General features: G+C 39.9%; 1 protein-coding gene across 1 annotated transcript; it reads right to left on the bottom strand.

Moving 5' to 3' along the window:
- Positions 1-294: 294 nt before the first annotated feature.
- irx6a (iroquois homeobox 6a) lies at positions 295-4621 on the bottom strand. The gene is made up of 7 exons (XM_033988244.2): positions 4275-4621; positions 3185-3451; positions 2707-2816; positions 2245-2540; positions 1244-1897; positions 824-935; positions 295-447 (listed from the first exon to the last, which is right to left on the bottom strand). Exons 1-6 carry the CDS (start codon positions 4338-4340, stop codon positions 829-831), a joined length of 1500 nt encoding a protein of 499 aa, XP_033844135.1. The 5' UTR covers positions 4341-4621; the 3' UTR covers positions 295-447; positions 824-828.
- Positions 4622-18223: the final 13602 nt, after the last annotated feature.

The following is an 18223-nucleotide window of genomic DNA, read 5'->3' as shown; positions in this document are numbered from 1 at the left end:
TAATGACAGTTACAGATAAATCACATTTGAAGACAGTGATGGTATTGTCCAGGTCCGATTTGCAAAAGATTTGGGATCTCTGGTCATTTTTGTGGAAATGTTAGACAAGTCTTTTACAAGCAGAATTACAAAACCATGTAAACAAACATTCAAAACACATTAAAAACACATTAACACAGCCATAATAAATAAATACAATAAATAAGATGGATAAATATCTACCCTACTTGATTGCCATAAACACTTCAGGCCAAGTATTCAATAAAGGGGCCATTCTTGTGTCTTTGCATCTAGATTTGCATAAAGTTGATGAAGGAAAAAAAAAAAAAAAATGTGCAAAATGATCCACAGCTTTGAATGACTCCATATCCGTATCACATCACAAGCGGACGCTCCAAAAACATCCTTTAGTGCATATTATGTCCCAGTGTATAGGTGTATGTTGATCTATAAAAGAAATCATTTGAAGAGTCAAAATGAGAACTTTTGAATTGAGATGGTTATTAGAAAATTTTATCTAGTGATTATAATTATTATTAACTATTATTTTCTATGCATTGTAATTGATTATATCCAGTTTTACATTATGGAAAAGGTTACAAAAGCTTACGAGTTCAAACATGTGGTCAAATACAAGAATAGCTAAATATTAATTATCACCCCTTAAAAACCTCTCTCAGCTCTCATTACAGCTTGATACATTTTAATTTAAAATGGTCTTTTCATGGTGCAAAAGAACTGAAAATATGGTTTACTTAAAATAAAAGGTAAAATGTGTATGGGGGTGTGTTATTTCAGTTTCCAGGTCAGTGGAGCCTCTCACCTGCTTCACCTCTTCATCACAGGTCTGAACGCAGTCACCTTGTCATCTGCTAAGGTCGCACAGGCTTGGCTCAGGTCAGGGGACGGTGTCTCAGCTTTGCCACTAGGGAACCCTGAAAAAGCAACAGATAAAGTGCCCCTTAGCAACACTACACACTATTTATACACTAATTATTTAGTCTGGAGTAATGATTGTCGGTTACAGTTTATATTTTTTGCATCATATTGTCAATATTTGTCATACATTTTCAGAATCATGGGAAATGTAAGTAAAAACAGAAGGGCTCCATTGCATGAGCTGAGTGAGCTAATCACACGTCTCAATGAAATTTAATAGATATGTGCTACAAAACAATGTAGGTGGATAATTTCATGTATTTGATTGAGCACAAACATTTTGCTAAAAAAGTAGATATTTTACCTTCTATGGTGGAAGTGTATGGATATGTATCTGCCAGGCCAGGGTAGGATGAACAGTGCAGATGGATGCCCTTGTGACTGTAGCTCCCAGCTCCATATACTTTTGGGTGCAGCACTGAACTTTCAGAGGAGAAAGAGTTTTCCAAGTTGGAAAGACTTGAGTTTTCATTAAGGCCCCTTATCCCTGCACACTGTCCAGCAGGAGACACAGGAAGCCTGGTGCTCTGGAGCTGGCAGGATGACCCCGAGCTCGGCTGAGACTGCTGCTGCTGTGGACTCAGAATAACACCCAATGCCGCAGTGCGTGCCAGAGACCAGATCCTGGGTTTGTCCGGAGATTCAAAGTGCGACAAAGTTCCCATTGGGCTGGATGAAGACCTGGAGACCACTGGATCAGGGTAGTCAGTAGTGAGGGGAGGGAGAGAGCTCTTGATGGGGCAGGGGAATGCAGTGTGGAAAGTGTTAGGTAAACTCAAGTGTAGTTCCGAGCTGCAGTCTCGTTTTTGGAGGCTCCCAGAGATGGTCATGGCCTGTAGGTCAGGTCCGTCTCCAGTCACCTTCTCACAGTCACTGTCCAGTTTGTCACAGTCTTCATCATCCATGTCATCCAGATCACTTAACTGCAAGTCCTTCTCCTCTTTGCAATCAGATGTATCTTTAAATAAGTCAAGAAAGGGCATGATTGGTATGATTAGATTGATCATTTTAGTGTGGTTTAGAAAGAAAAAAAAATACTAGTATATAAAGCGTTTGAGAGAGCAATAAAGTGTGATGAAAAAAATAAATGGTTAAGTCTTAGCTATGTTCTCCCTTTCAAACATGAATACATGAAATGAACAAGCTGTGAGCTGTAAACAATATAAATAATATACTGATAGAAATGTATTACTACATAGTCACAATGCATTAGTGTATTTGTCCTAAGATTCTTTGCATGCATGAGCCTTTGTTTTTATATGGTTTGACAGATGGGAACAAGCTCTAGCTGTGTCTGGTAATTACCTTTGGTTACACAGTCGTGGTCGTTTTTATCAAGTTCATCCTTCCTATCCTCCCCTGCTTTGTTCTTAGGAGACCACGTCATCTTGTTCTCCTTCTTGAGTCTCCTCCTGGCGTTGGCGAACCAGGTGGACACTTGTGTGAGGGTCATCTTGGTGATGATGGCTAACATGATCTTCTCTCCTTTAGTGGGATAGGGGTTCTTGCGGTGCTCATAAAGCCATGTTTTTAAAGTGCTGGTCGTTTCCCGAGTGGCATTTTTCCTCCTGGCTGTCCCGTTAAAATCTACTGTCCCATACCTGCATACACAGACACACACACAGGATACACAAGTCATGAGTGCTGTTCAAAGATGCCACTGTATGTACTCTTCACTGTTTGTCAGATGTCCAGGTGGAGTTACTACTTGACTTTTGACACTGAATGGCTGCTTTTGTAGAATATTTCGTGGTACAAGAGACAAACCTGTCGTACTGATATTGGCCCAGTGAGTGGTCGTAAGGATAGTAAGCAGCCGTCTGAGCGATCCCAGAGTGTAATGCGCCTGTGCTGTCCTTGATGTCATACTGTGGATTCTGCAAATACACAAAAGTTCTAATAAGATAAGACAATACTATCCAACCGTTTTAAATTGTATGTTTTATCTTTCTATTGCATGTTTTAATTAATAATTATTTTGCTAAAAACAATACTTGAAATACACATTTAAAATAATCAACTATGTTTTAAATATATTTGTTCTCATTTCTGTTATCTTTGTGATCTGTTAGGCAATTTTGCAAGTTTGTTACTTGGTTTAGGTATCTCACAACATTTCAATGTTTTCTTTTTTCATTTAGACTAATTGTGTTTCAATAACATCATTGAGATGCCTAGTGGTATGATATGTATAAACATTTAGGCTTTGAATAATGAAAAGTGCACGCACGCACACGCTACCCACCAGAGAGGAGTAGATGGCGGATGGGTCGGTGCTGTAGGGGAAGTAGTTGGCATAGTTCTGGCTGGCGGCAGCAGCGGCTGCATAAGGGGAGCTGTAGACGCCTAGTGCCGTGTTGAGCTCCGTGCGGCTGCTCGCCAGGAGCCGGTTCTCGTAGGAGGGGCAGCAGAAGGACGCGGCTGCAGCCGTTTGGGATGCGCCTGTCCCGTCAGAGACAGACCTGGAAATCGAATCGCAGCAAGTCGTACTGGGGTTTGCCGACACGAAAAACTGCATGAAGAGAACCATGGATACAGTCAGTGTCTGTAACAGCTCGGGTTTGGATGCTCCTCGTGTGTGAAGTAGTTTCAGATGCTCTGCAGTTTGGATCAATGTGTAACAAGCACAGTTATTATTTAGGTTTTTAGTGCTGGCGTCAGATAGGGCAGATGTTTAATAGCCCTGCTGACACCTTATTGAAGTCAGGTGAGTGGAATTTTTAAATATTGTTAAACAAAAATACTTTGTTTGCATGGAAACAAAATATTTTAAATGTAATAACGTTATATGATGAGTATATATTTTTTTAATAATAAAATATTTTCAAAAATAGCCTATTAAATATAACTAGTAAAAAAAAAGAAGAAGAAGAAAAAAAAACTTGAGACAACTTTGTGGCATGAGAAACTCCTTTGCTGTGTACCGGACATTTAAGTTTATTTGTGTAACATAGTCTTGCATAAATAAAGTCTGATTGGAGCACTTTTCTCAACTTTTCGTCTTTCTTTTGCACACCCACTTTCACGTGGCTTTCAAAACAAGTTGTGAACGCGCGCGTGGCAGCCGCCTTACAACCCACCCTGTGTGAGATAGGTGACATTCATCTCTATTGTCATCCGAAAAACACGTGAGTTCATTCATAATTCAGTGTAATTGGACACGTCTGCGTGTGTGCGCCTATTGATATTTGGTCCGACAACAAACGCGTCAAGAGAAAATAGCCGTCAATATGTCAGTCACACATGATTTTTCCAATGAGATAACGAGACGTGCAGTAGTCAAATCGTAAAAATATACTTATAAAAATATCATGCAATAAAAAAGAAAGTCTTACCTGTGACGTTGCATTGTAAGGATATCCAAACTGTGAGAAAGACATAGCTGCGTCTTTTGTTCCCATCAGCAATATTCTTCACCCTTGATCGATTGCAACCAATTCTACTTCAAATCCAGCGTCTTCCACACATTTCCACACACGGCCTTTCGCTCAATAATAGATGACTTGACTCATAGGAGGGAGACTTTAGGCTGATAGCAGCTGCAGATTGTTTTATATGAATGAATAATCCCCCAAACGACCCGATAAGAAATGAAATTAAGCGTCAATAAACGCTGCAACCCAACCAAAATGTTGTTGTTAGCTAAAGGAGGCTTAAAGGATAACGTAAGACTTGCAAGATATGGACTCTGCTTGTGCTATTATTTGTGGCTCTATAGTTCTTTAGCATTCATCCATGCAAGGGTATCAGCGTGACGTCACGGTAATCCCGGAACGCCAGGGTACCAGGGATAGAATAATGTCTTTGCCAATCACGTCCAGGCTTGGCTTTTCTTAAGATGCACTGTACACGCTCTTTCTGTTGTAACAGATATATTAGTGTGTAATGTGTTCGAAAATGTGCATGTGTAAAGCAGAAGGGCCAATCTAATAAATCATAATTATTCAACTGTAGTTGTCAAATTAAGAAAAAAAACAAAAAACAAAAAAAAACTAAACACAAACACTGACATATTTGTCATGCAAACACGCACACTGTATTACTGTAGTTTTATCTCACCCTTGGCTCTGTGACCAGAGGTCCAAGCCCGGAGTTAATGACGATGATGTTTCTATCCTTCTCTATTAGAGAGAGGGGCAGTCCCAGCTGGAAGGCTTTTTGGCAGGTCAATAGACCAATGATTGATGCGCGCCTGGAGACCTACGTGACCATTACGCCTAATGCGTAATTGTATCAATTAACAAATGGATACATGCTCTTGTTAAACTAACAATCAACAGAGTAAAATATGCCTTAGGTCGTAAAAAATAGACGCTTCCTCTCGCTGTTTAAATAGACTATCGGTGGTTGTGGGTCACAAGTTTCTTTTAATTGAACGATGCGCGCTTCAGTCTCAGCCTGGTGAAGAGTCTATTCTATGTATTTTTTTAGGCTGTGTTAGATAAGCAATCCATAAAACCACGTCCCCTCTTGAGCTGGGACAGAAAGAGGCGTGTCCGTTTGTGTGATATGTCATATGATTTCCTCCGGAGCTGTAGAGTGGTATTTGGTGGCAGATCCCCAAATACTCTCCTCTCTCCTGAGACACGTGTGCGATCACTAGCGCTCTCTCCGGGGGGCGCTAAAGAGCTGCTGTGTGGCAGATCAGCATATCCCTGCAGATATCTCAGAGATAAGAGAGTGGTCCGAGCGGTCATGATGCAAGTTGATAAAAACACCAAGTATAAAAACAAATCAGAAAAAAAACATGCCTGTCTGATGATCGAGACAGTACAACCTCAACAGGCAACGAAGTTCCAGCACACATTTCTTAGGAGTTAGAAACGCTACTTTACACTTTTTCACGAACCCCATCACTAACAGTCTGAAGCTGTATAAGTGGGCAAAGTAAAGTTTTGAACTTTATTTATATTATACTGTTGGTATTCACATCTAAGACTGATAACAATGATAAGGAAGTGCACTACATGTGAGCAATGTACAAAGTTTAAAGAAATCCAAATCCTGGGGTAGGTAGATTTGGAAATAAAAAATGATGCACTTCAATTAGGGGAAAAACATACAATAAAATGTGTGTGTATGTATGTATGTATGTATATATATATATATATATATATATATATATATATATATATATATATATATATACATATATACACACCATGCATACTTCTTGATTAAAGGCATTACTGAATGATAAAAATGCAGAAAGGTTAAGTCAACACTGAATAGCCCTATATTCTAGTTAATATATTTCCTATGTTGGCTTAATGAACCACACAAGCCTCTTTACTTTTTCATCAGATGGGGCAAGCAAAGCCAGTGCTAGTGGTGAGTATGAAGCGGAAATATGAAGGGAAGACCGGCAGAGGAATGAAGTGGGATGCCCGAGTCAAGCAGGTGATGAAGTCGTCCCTACCTGGAGCTGTTCAATCTCATTAAAACCAAATTGGTATATACCAATAAATCCAGGGCATCTGCGGAATCTGGAATTATGAGATGCAAGTCCCCTCACATTATTACTAAATTATCCAAAATGGAAAGAAAAGTAATAAATATTGTAATGAGATATATTGGAGCAATTGCAGAGCTGGTCACAGCAGTGGTCTATTATTGCCAAAACAAACATCTCCAGGGATCCAGAATAATTACACAGGACTGAAGAGGCCATTAAGCTTCATCAAACAGTGGAGAAAAGATAAGACTTTAATGAAATAATGTGAAGAAGACTATCTCAAGTTGATTTGTAAGGGCATTATTATAGGGACCAGGTTGTACAAATTTCCACTGGTCAGTTCATTGAAAAAAAATGCATCAAAATGTATAATTTCTACCTTGTCAAATAATGACAATATACATATTTCTGGTTAGTTCTTTAGTGGCTGTAGTTTTGATTTCTGAAATGGAATGTACATTGCCAAAGATTATTCTGACACTGACAACAAAAACATTTCCCGCAATATAACCTATATGCCACTGTTGAATGTTTATTCTAGTTACCCTCTGCCCTTTAGCATGAATGCACACATGGGCTGTACTTGAATGGACATGTATGTGGCTGTCTTATGTATATCCTAATGACTTTGATTGATTCCAGTCTGATGTTTAACTTTGAGTTGGGAAACACTACGTATCCCTGATGCCCCAAGGGCTCCTGGGAGAGGCTGAGGCAGACAAAGGCAGAGACAAGAGACAGGGAGGCGTATGTGTTGTTTGTGTGTGCTTGTGGCACAGTCCCCTTGAGGCTTTGCTGTAATGCTATCATCAGTGTGGTGTCAGGGATTTGTACTTGTCACACACACAATCACACTCAGCACTACTAGTGACTCTGGGAAATCACTGCTTATAGGAGTCTGCCCAGTGTCTAGTGTGTGAGAGAGTGAGGCAGAGAAATGTGAACAAGTGGGAGGAATATACGTCTGTTTTGTCCCGAGGGGACGTGTGTGAATACTGCAGCTTGTGTGTTGATATGTGGATCTATGTTGCATTCTTTTATCCACCAGCCTTAGGCTCTTGTGTGTTTTTGTCGTCAAACTTGCTGTATCTACATCGACTGTGTCAAATTCCCTGTTGTGACACCTGTGTTCCCCTGTGCATTAATACACACACTCCTGATCAAATGAATATTTGCAGTCATCCACAGCTGGGACTACCACCCTGTCTTGTCCAGTTTGACTGTGTGCCAGCGCCAGGGTTGGTGTGGACTTCAAACAAAGGTTATTCTTCAGACCAAAGGCCAAGCTAAGTTGAATTATTAGTTTAAATGGTAGTGAGACCAGATATTGGTCTTCCTTAAGTACAATTGCCAAAGCAACATTACTGTGGTTATTATGAAATAAATATCATTCTATTGGATTGTGTATGCTTTGGCACGTATATTAAAAATAGAAAGATATACTTCTCTAAAATAAAGTCACTTGAATACCATAGTGCATTGTATATTATTGGCAAAAGCTGAAGTTAAATCTGTCAACTGGACAAAGCGTTGTAGCGCTGTCCAGTTGACACATTTAACTTCGGCTTTTGCTATGGATCAGACCTGGACGACTGAGGGATTACACAGACTGTATATTATTATTCTTTCATTAGAATGCATGATTTGTGAAGTCATCATTGTCTATAATATTTCAATTATTAGTGAACATGGGGCTTATGTGGTGGGAAGTTGTCTAGAGATGTCTTTTGCACAAAACCAGAGTGTTGTGGAGCTTCTTTCTGTGTTGTACCACAGACAGCGGCCCAGGCCCATCTGGTCCTCCTTCAGTCTGGTTTACTGGAGAAGTATTGCCAATACAAATAGCTTTGCTTGATATTTGTTTGCATAAATTGTTGTGAAAAGCATCACCAAGAGTTTTTTGAGTGGATTATGAAGGGGAAGTTTAGGGCAGCCAAGCGTGGTGAAATAATCCTGTGTTAGATTTGTTCATCTTTAAAAGTGGAGAAAATGTTTTGGATTTTCCCTTGGTTTTGGCAGGAGGTTTGGACAGTGAAGTTTCGTGGCTTGTGTGATTGTCTTTGTATATTTGTGCATGGGCACACGTGTGTGACATGTGGTTGTACTATAATGGAGAATGCCGGGATGTTCTCTCTTTATTTTAGCATAGTGGTGTCAGTTTGGATAACATCACCACTCGCTTTAACACAAGCAAAAGTTCAACTGAAGGCTCAGAGGCCCATCTCAACAGAAGGGAAATGTTTCTGATCCAAAAGCCTTTGTGCAGACACTTTGATATTTCTTAAGGTCAAGGTATGACCAAAGGGAAGGTGAATGTATGTACTAGCTGGAATTAGACTTTTAATACATAGCTGAAAACAAAGTGAAAACATATCTCCAAATCCATGAAGGCCCATTTGCATTTTCTTCAAATGCTGAAAATCCACTTTAAGCAACTTTGATATCGGAGTATGGCAGCACCAGTTTAACTATTAATTTTTGTTCAGGGACAGTAGTTTGTCTCTAATGATTTTGTCACAAACACATCACAGATACATGTGGTTATGTCAAGAATCCTGGTAAAATCCAAATAGGATGAAAATTCCTATTCAAACAATGACATTTAAGTAGCTCTGTTCCACATTTGCTGTCTTGCCAGTGGAGGTCTTTTCATGGTACTTCCAACTAGATCCAGATGCTTTCACTTTAGTCTTTGTCCTCAGATTCTCTGTACTATCAGTGTGGGGGAACACTAATGGACATTTTTGCCCATAGACATAGATGTATATCCATGTTCCAGTGATGAGTAGATTTTTATTTTCAAAAGAAAGTATTGTTAGATTATGCAATTACAGACTTATTTAATTTATAGACAAAGACAAAGTTGTACAAGTAATATACAACACATATTTACACAGTTCAAGAAATTGGAATATATTAAGTGAAATCAATTCAACTATAGAGTTGGGTTTAAGTTAATGTGCGTTTCATTTTTTTTTCTTTGATTTGAAACAATTCTGGTTCTACTTATAGCTCTTAATTTTCTTAAACATTTTTGTGTCCATGATATTGATTTTCTTTCTTGATACTGTACATACATATGTACTCACCATTGCACCAACATGAGCCCAGAATCAAAAGTTCAAAGGAAAATGTCCTACTTTAAACCTTAAAGCAGATGTTACATGATCACTTACATCCAAAGCAGTTCTAGTGAAATCATACTCTCCTGACTGTCTCACTGCCTAAAGTAATCATGCCCCCACATGCTAACTGCCTGAACCCTGATCTTGCCCTTTCAGCATCACATTTCTCCAAAATACGCTTTGTTTGATACTGGTCTTTTTAGGGCTAATTTCTGATTTGCTGATTGTCAAGGCTACTTTAGACAATCTCATAAGATGGAATGAGGTCTCAGTAGCAGCCAACATCCTTGACTAAGATGGACACTCTCGTTAAAGTTGTAGTCATTCAATTCCAGATATGTTTGGAAGCAGAGAACAGACTTCAAACACTTCCTAGTAGCATTCAAGTGATGTGTTTACATGGCCAATATGCAGGACAAAATGCCCCTCTATCTGATGGGAATTTAAAGCATGTCATGGCATGTGACAGTAGGCAGTAGGATGTAATATATTTGACCTTTGACAGAGGTAGTTTAATGGAAGGGGGATGCCTCGGTGAGGTCTCCTATCTGCTTGACAGGCCTTCCAAAAAGCTCTACTCTACATGACCTCAAGCCGCCTCATCACAAGTCACACTTTTTCTATTCACAGCCTCCTCCTCTGTAAACGTGGCAGTAAGTTATAGGCGCATATTTATATAATATTGCCTTACAAGCCTCTTAAAGCACCACACTGTCATTATTCCTTCTTCCCCCTGACATGATGGAGGACAGCAACTTCTGTAGTCACAGCTGCCCTGGGGTAGAGTGAAGGAGGCAAGACTGCCAATATGTGCTTTGGGCTTTGGTTTCTGAATTCACACTAACAACCCTTCTGATAGAATTATGGTCACAAAATGGTCACATTTTTCTATAGCACTTTTCCACCTTCAAGGCACTCAAAGCGCTTTACAACAAGGAACCACTCACCCATTCACACACATTCATACACCAGTGTACGCAGACACTGAGGGCGAGGTGGGTTAAGTGTCTTGCCCAAGGACACAACGACAGCATTCATCTGTGTGAGCTAGAATCGCACTGCCAACCTATGGATCAGTGGATCTGACCGCTCAACCAATGATGCTTATGTCGAGAGCGGGATTTGCTATTTTCACTTAGTCTTCTTATACACAGTATACTGGTTCATATCCATTCATGCACACACCATAAAATTTAATCCAAAAGAGTACTCAATCATTTTGGGTTCCTTTGAGTATTCCAACTAAGTAGTGTCTCCATTTGGTGCACTGGCTGCTCTTGGTCATTAGGGACAGTAGAGACCTGGGCAGTGAAGCTGAATGGTTGTAGCCCCCAGTCTACCCCCCAGGCTGTGTGTGTACTTGCTGGGGGCTTGTCACTTCACACACATTGACATGTGATGTTGTCTGTCTCCCTGCTTATCCACAGGACTTCCACTTCCTATAGTCCCACCTCTGTTGGAGTGTAGCACCCCTGTTGAAATGTCGTCACCCGGTTTTGCAAGTCTTCCTTTAGGAAACGGAGATCCATGTTCCAACCACAAGCAGATAAAACCAGCCCGATAAGTCCTGAGCCAAGCACTACTTTGCAACATGACATAAAACAGATGCCCTCTTGACCCACATCTCCATGGGAACAGGGAAAAAAAAGTGAATTTATGAGCTGTAATTACAGTAGAACAAAACACTTGATAAATAAATGGCCTTATCTCTCATACATTGTTGGGGAAAAGAGCTCATATTTAATTAAATAATATCAAGCATATTTTGCAATTAACTTTCTGAAAAAAACTTGATAGGATTTAATGTCAGTTCCTCTTGGGGAGAGATAGTTCTGTTCACGGTGCAGCACTGATGCCACTGTGGACTGCTTGTATTTACTGTTGGCCATAAAGATTGATCACAGATTAAGTGAGAGGAAGGTTCACTCTCCAAAATTCAAAAATATCAGACATGCCTGATCTCAATTGCAGCTTGTCTTTGGTCACACAACGATTATAAGTTTGATCTTATGTAAGATCTGGTTCATTCGCTTAGTTGAACAAAAGCCCTGATATGACTGGGGTAAACCTTTCTACACCAAAACCATTACTATTCAAAAACATTGGTGAGAAGACTTGCGTTTTTGCATTCCCAGTATGTCTCACTTAGAGCACTGATGTGCACAGATCGGGTGGGTTAGGCTGTGGGATGAAGCACTTACATATCCACAAACTCACTTCCTCTGGGGAGATAGGAAAGCCTCTGCTTTCTGTCAGGGTGTCCTCAGCCGCACACCCCCGAGACCTCTCTGTTGGTGGGAATCTGGACTGCTCACTCGACGGCCTGCCCCTTCCTTGTAGATAAACCAGCAAACAAGACCTCAATGAGAAGCCAGAGGTGGTTTTGTTTTCGTGGCTACCACTCTTCCCGATCTTCTCTCCTTCCTCTGCCCTGAAGTCGATCGTGTTAATTGGCTCACTCAGTCACCAGTGCATTGATTGTGGTCGCTAATAAAAGGGCTATTGATCTGCACTTTGTTTAACACTGGCCCATTGGGTGAGAGTTGCCCTCCAATACCATCAGGACAGCAACCTCTTCCTGTTTGCCAGTCTCTTGATGTCATAAATTAACTCAGTCAATTAGGGAGACTTTTTTAATCCCCACTGCTTAGGCTTCATTAGGATAAGGACATGTTGAGGTTGATGCTAAAAGGACAGATGTGGCCCCATTTGAGAGAAGAGCCAAAGAGTTTATGTTTTCTGGGAAGCTAATTCTAAAGATTGTGTAATGAATAGTGTTGTACAGAATGTTTCCTAAGTAATTGTTTCAGTAAGTGTAAGGAACTGATTACTGGCAAAGCTCATCTAATCTCCACTGCACCCATGGCTGAATTGCTTTTGTAACTGTAGTCAGCACAGATTTGAATGCAAAATATTTGGCTTCACTAATACATACACTACAAGGCCTACAGATAACAAAACACTGAAATTCTACATGGCATAGCTTCGCAGTTTGTATACTTGCAGGATGTGGGTTAAAACATTTTCCATGCCCTCTTCCCTCATAGTTTTCTTTCACTAGTACCATCCTTTTGTTGTGTCCTTGGACAAGACTTATTAGCCACCTTGCCTTTTTAGGAATCTAGGTTAGTGAATATTGTTGGCACGATGGCACAGATTGGCATGGACTTGCTTCTGTCAGTCTACCCCAGAGCAGCTGTGGGCTTATCATGGCTGTAAATGAAGAATGCATTGCAAAGGGTTTTCAGTGGCTTTTAAAGTACTTTATAAAATCCAAAGTCACTACTATAAAATTACCTCAACCAGAAGATTTCTTCTTGTGTTCTTGTTAGAGCTCTAAAACGCAGAGATGTTTTAATTTTGTATTAAATTCCTTGCACAACATTAAAATATCTATTTGGAAATTGTATTGTTTTATTGTATATATTTCAATTAATATAACTAAACTCATCCCACTGAAATTGAACAATTTCCTCTATCTCAGCTACCGGGGTGGTACTCTTCACACGCTCTTGACTCATGAGTGAGTCAAAGGCAGGTCTCCGGAGTAAGGTGATGAGAACGGGAAATGGCTTGTAAGTACCTCCGTGAGAGATTTAATTATCACCATTAAATATTCAATGATCAATAGAATTTGTTTTAGCCGATCAATAGGTGGCTGCGCCTGGGAAGGACAATGTGCATATGTTACTATTTTGCTTTTCAAAGCGGCTTGTGTCACGTGGCCCCATTGGAAATCTATACCATTTTGTTCGGCTGTATTTCATATTTAGCTGCTTTATCCCCTTATCACTGACTGCTATTGATTTCCCTGCCTTTATTTACTGCCTGCAAACTGCCATAGGTTTAAAATGTCAAAATGTTTTTAGGGAATCCGATACTCCTCCATCTGCATTACTGATCTCATATCTGGCTTTTTAACCCACTTCCTATTCCCCTGCCTCCGTTCTCTTTTCCCTTCTCCTAGCTCCTCAGTAGAGTTGGAAATTAAACCCTGTCATCTTCCCACCCACCTAACAGATCGGTGCTCACTCGGCTGTGAATCTACACATTATTCAAATAAATATCTGGAGGTGCCAAGGGAATACTTTGAGCCACATCAAAGGCACCCCCTCCAACACGTCAGCGCTGCTTGTTCCTGCTCCAGTCCTATTTTGTTTACTTGCACCAGCTTTAATGGCTTGTTTTTTTCTCTCCATCACCGATCACACGTTCACAGAAGCAACATTTAGCCAAGTTCAAGTGCAGTTGTTGCTAGGTCGCACCTGGGCTGTGTTTTGAATGCAAATTCCTTTCAGCAATTATTGTTTCACTGCATTGCATGTTTTTGGGGGCATTTTAATAATAACCCATAATCTTAATATTGTATTAACTTATAGCGTATTGTGAGTTTGTGAATGAAGATTAAAATTGGCAACTATTATATTCTTGTTGCCATTAGACTGTAACGTAGTGCGTAAGTGCATGTATGGATGGCGAGGGATACCATTTATCCAATTTGGGATGAACGTTTACTATAATTAAACCAGACTAAAGACATTGCAGTTTCCTGTCTCATACATCTTGATGAACCTACATTTGTTTCAATAGCTGTTGTATTTACATGATGTACTTTAGTCAAATGCTGGTGGTTAACTCTGCAGCCCTGCTTCACCAGTTAACAAGTGTATTTATCAGCGTAGTTTCATGAAGCACAGCTCAGAGGTCAGGGAGTTAACCTTTTGGCTGCATGAGGCGTCATCAGTGCCATGAGGATACATGGGCTCAGTACGGACGCACAGCTGGGCCTAGACAAATGTGGACCGGCCCTGTGAGGATGTCTGCATGGGTCTGCACATCTGTACGACCTGCTGCCCCTCTCTATACAGCAGAGGACAGGAGAGTGATGGAATGGTACACCCAATAGATTTTGTAGAGGCCAATGCAAGTTAACCTAACGCCAGATTGATATGTGTAGCACCCTGAATCGAGTTCTACCCACTATCATTCTGGAATGGTTCCCATCGATATCCTTCAGGAAGAGGAGGAAATGTCAGTGGAGTTTTATCACAGCGACCAATTGTAGCGTCATACCTATAGTTCCTTGAGCTTAGTACCTTATTAGCAATAATTAATAAAATGTCTCTGTTGGAAAATATATGCTGTCTGCTCTGAACAATTATGTGTATAATGTTGACATATGGCAACTGAAGGCCTCTGGATTGTTACGATATGAAATATTGTTTCAGTTGACTAGTTACAATGTTCAGATTAATCACAGCTATAGATCAAATGTGGCCGTCCAATCTGAAGTTTACCCACAAAGTCAAATGATAGTATTTGATATCAATTCAACAATCACACAGCAAATTTGTGAGCACACAGCTTAAAGCCTATATGATAGAACACAACACTGATAAGTTGTAGTACTTTCTTGCATAAGTGAGAGTACTGCATATGATGATTCTTATTCAGTCCTCCTGAAGACAGTTTGATTATACATGCTGACACACATTACTCAACGTCAGACTAGAACACTTCAACTGGTTTGTTTAAATTGCTCCCAGCTGTATCCTCAATCTTGATGGAAATCAATATAGCTTTTACTGTCACACTGAAGGGGTGGGGAACGTGTATTGACGTTCAGATGTCATTTCAGGAGGATTCAGGGGGGCTTGTCCCCTTCGCAGCTAGGACACACCACAATAGATCAGCCCAAGTTGTCTCTGAGCCTTTACATGAAGTAGCTCATGACGAGAGAAGATAGGGGAGAAATCTTTATTCATCTGCATTTGAGTCACTATTGCTATGAGAATGTCTTTTAGAAAAAAAACAAAAAACAGTGATATACATCATATTCAGGAGTCACACATAGTCATTCCTGGCACAAATGGACGCTACTGTCCTCTGCAGGTATCATCAACAAGGTCCAACAGTGTGGCTCTTTATAGTGGTGACTGGGCATCAGGAATGAGCTGGACAGTTTTTTGTTTTTTTTAAAATTATTATTATTTTATTTTAGATATATAATGGAAATGAATGTCCAAAACATTAAATGATCCATGGGAATCCTCTTATAAAGCAGACAAAAGCCTAATATATCTTTAAAACTATGTAAACAGTTCTTGTACACTATACTGTGTAGAGGGGTGAATATGCCATTGTTAAAAGTTATAGTCTAGAGCTTAGTAAAAACTTTTGATTACAAATGATTTACGATATTTGTGTCATTCTCCAAGCGTTCGTTGCGGTCTATCTGGAGTTTTCTCCCCCCTCCCAACAAATGCACCAGCCCTAGAGTCACATTTCAGTCCTGGCTGCTACTTAAAGGCCCATAATCGGCCTCGGAGAACGGCTCCTGCGTTAGCGGTCTGAACGGAAGCAAATGATTCGCTTTAAGGACTCCTGCTGCTGTGGGACTGCGGGCTGGTGGTGGCTGCCACACACACACACACACACACACACACACACACACACTGAGCACAAAACGTCATTATTTATTTAGCCTGTTAAGTGTTTAAAGTGAAATGTGTCCAAAGGGAAATGGCAAGGTTGATGAATATACTGTAAAAAAGTAAAAGTGCATTGTATTCTCTCATTTGTAAAGACATTGATACAATATGTGAGACGTTTGCTGTTGTGTATATGGTGTAAAATGTATGTGTTCTGGGCTTCGAGACAATGTATAGAAAACCATGTCTTTAGATTACCTAAAAAAGTAGTAATAAAAGTAGCCCTAAGTAGTACATGAAATATGTACATTGTTCACATAAACTTGGTAAATACTGAAGACCACTTCATGCCACTAACCCTAAAGTGATAATCCCTGTGATCAATTTCTCTATAAATTATCCTAAATAAAACTTGAGCGGCAGTAACTAAGTAGCATAATGAAAAACAAACATGTACATAGTTAATATCTGTAATATGTCATAGATTTATTAACATTTTCTGGTGGAGGGTCGCCACATGATGGTCTCCAGGGAGATGTTATTGCTTTGCAGAGAACATTCTACATGCCTGCTTGTCTCCCGGAGACAAGCAGGTGATGCCAGATGACCCAGCTCACAGAAAAAATGCACAGTATTTTGTGGCAGTAAAAATGGAAAATACAAGTAAATACAAGATGGATAATGCAAACAAGTATGAGTGAAGTTACATAACGCATATTTCTTTCAGCATTTTATAATAAAGGGTGATTTCTCACAATATAGTTTTTTTGTACAACCATTGTTTGACCTCAGTAAAAAATGCCAAGATATATATATATATATATATATATTTCCTGAGTTTGTGTTGAATAAGCATTAATAAGTAATCACTGCATGTTGACCCTACAGTATGTGCTTTGGATAGCAGCGTTTGCCCCCAGTAATGACACCTGCACATCTGGCCACTAAAGTTTACCCCTGGGAGTCCGTGCCTGGTCATGTCTGTGTCTCATCTGAAATACACTGGACAAATAGACACTGTAATGCTCCTGTGAAGAGGACTTCAAATATGAGATCACACACTCGGAATATATCAAGGTGTTTTTTGGGTGTGAAAAAAAAAATAAAAATAATAATAATAAATTAAACTAATAAAATTCACATTAAAAGTCACATTATTTGTTCCCATTTCTGCAGTACAAGTTTGATGTTGGTCACTACAGCATGTTCCAGTGTTTATATTATTTTAACAATTAGGAAAGTAGCATGTGTCATTGTTTTGGAGTTTTGATTTTCTTATTTGTTTGTTATTAATTTCTTATCTTATGGTCACATATAAATAGCTTAATTGTACATTTCAGTTGTCACAAGCTAGTTAAATGCTTATGCAAGACTTATGACAGTTGCAGTAAAAATGACCTGTTGTGGTGGATGTAAAACGTAATGATGTTGTAATCACAAAATGAAAAGTGGTAAAAGAGGAAACTGAACAGAGAGAATGGTTAATGAAGTGGGTACCTCCAGGCCTGAATAAATTCTCTGGTTGGCCGATCCCCCAGGATGCTTGCCTCCCAGGGAGATTAATGACCGCTCGGCCATGGTATAATGAAGTAGTTTGCCTTGGCAATGGGCTTGTGAATTCATCAGTGTCCACAAGTGGGCTGGCTGAACACAACATCTTTATAAATCCTGCTTATGCTCCTCTCCTGCTGCTGCAACTACTGATTTATGGTCACACTACACCCAAACGCTTTGGCCTCTCTCACCAGACCGTGCCCTTATGGCCCACCATCGCTTTCCCCCTCAAATCCAGGTCACTGCATTGATGGGGAGGAAATAGGAGGCTAATCAGATAATGGGAGATAAAAACGCTCCAGCACTGGTTGGACTATCTAGTATCTACTCTTCAACCTGTTTCTATCACCCATTCTGTGTGTTTGTGCGCACACACACACACACACACACACACACCCACACACGGCATAGGAGATGTGGACCAAATGACCATTCAAGTCACCTGAAAATGCCAAACAAAATTACTCATTGAATGGAAGTTTATGACAATGCATCGATAAAGTAAAGAGCAATTTCAGATTCTGTTTGTAGATTCGATTTGTTAATGTTTGGGATCTGCACAAGCTTGTTTTAAGGACTAACTGTAGGGGTTGAAGATGTGGTCCTATGAAGGGTGAGGAAAATAATTATTTAACTGAATTCATGCTTTGGTTGTTAATAGCTACAGTACTAAAAGCAGATAAAATGACAGAAAATGTGTCCAAGCTTTCACAACAAGG

The sequence above is a fragment of the Periophthalmus magnuspinnatus genome, chromosome 3 (assembly GCF_009829125.3).
Source record: "Periophthalmus magnuspinnatus isolate fPerMag1 chromosome 3, fPerMag1.2.pri, whole genome shotgun sequence".
NCBI classification, from domain to species: domain Eukaryota; kingdom Metazoa; phylum Chordata; class Actinopteri; order Gobiiformes; family Gobiidae; genus Periophthalmus; species Periophthalmus magnuspinnatus.
This window is presented reverse-complemented; position numbering and strand designations above follow the sequence as displayed.

Excerpts from the sequence above, each read along its gene's own strand:
- irx6a (XM_033988244.2), bottom strand. The coding sequence starts at position 4,340 with ATGGGAACAAAAGACGCAGCTATGTCTTTCTCACAGTTTGGATATCCT. Across the intron at positions 2,541-2,706 it reads GGCCAATATCAGTACGACAG|GTATGGGACAGTAGATTTTA; the intron begins GTTTGTCTCTTG and ends CTGTGTATGCAG. Across the intron at positions 1,898-2,244 it reads CCACGACTGTGTAACCAAAG|ATACATCTGATTGCAAAGAG; the intron begins GTAATTACCAGA and ends ACTTATTTAAAG.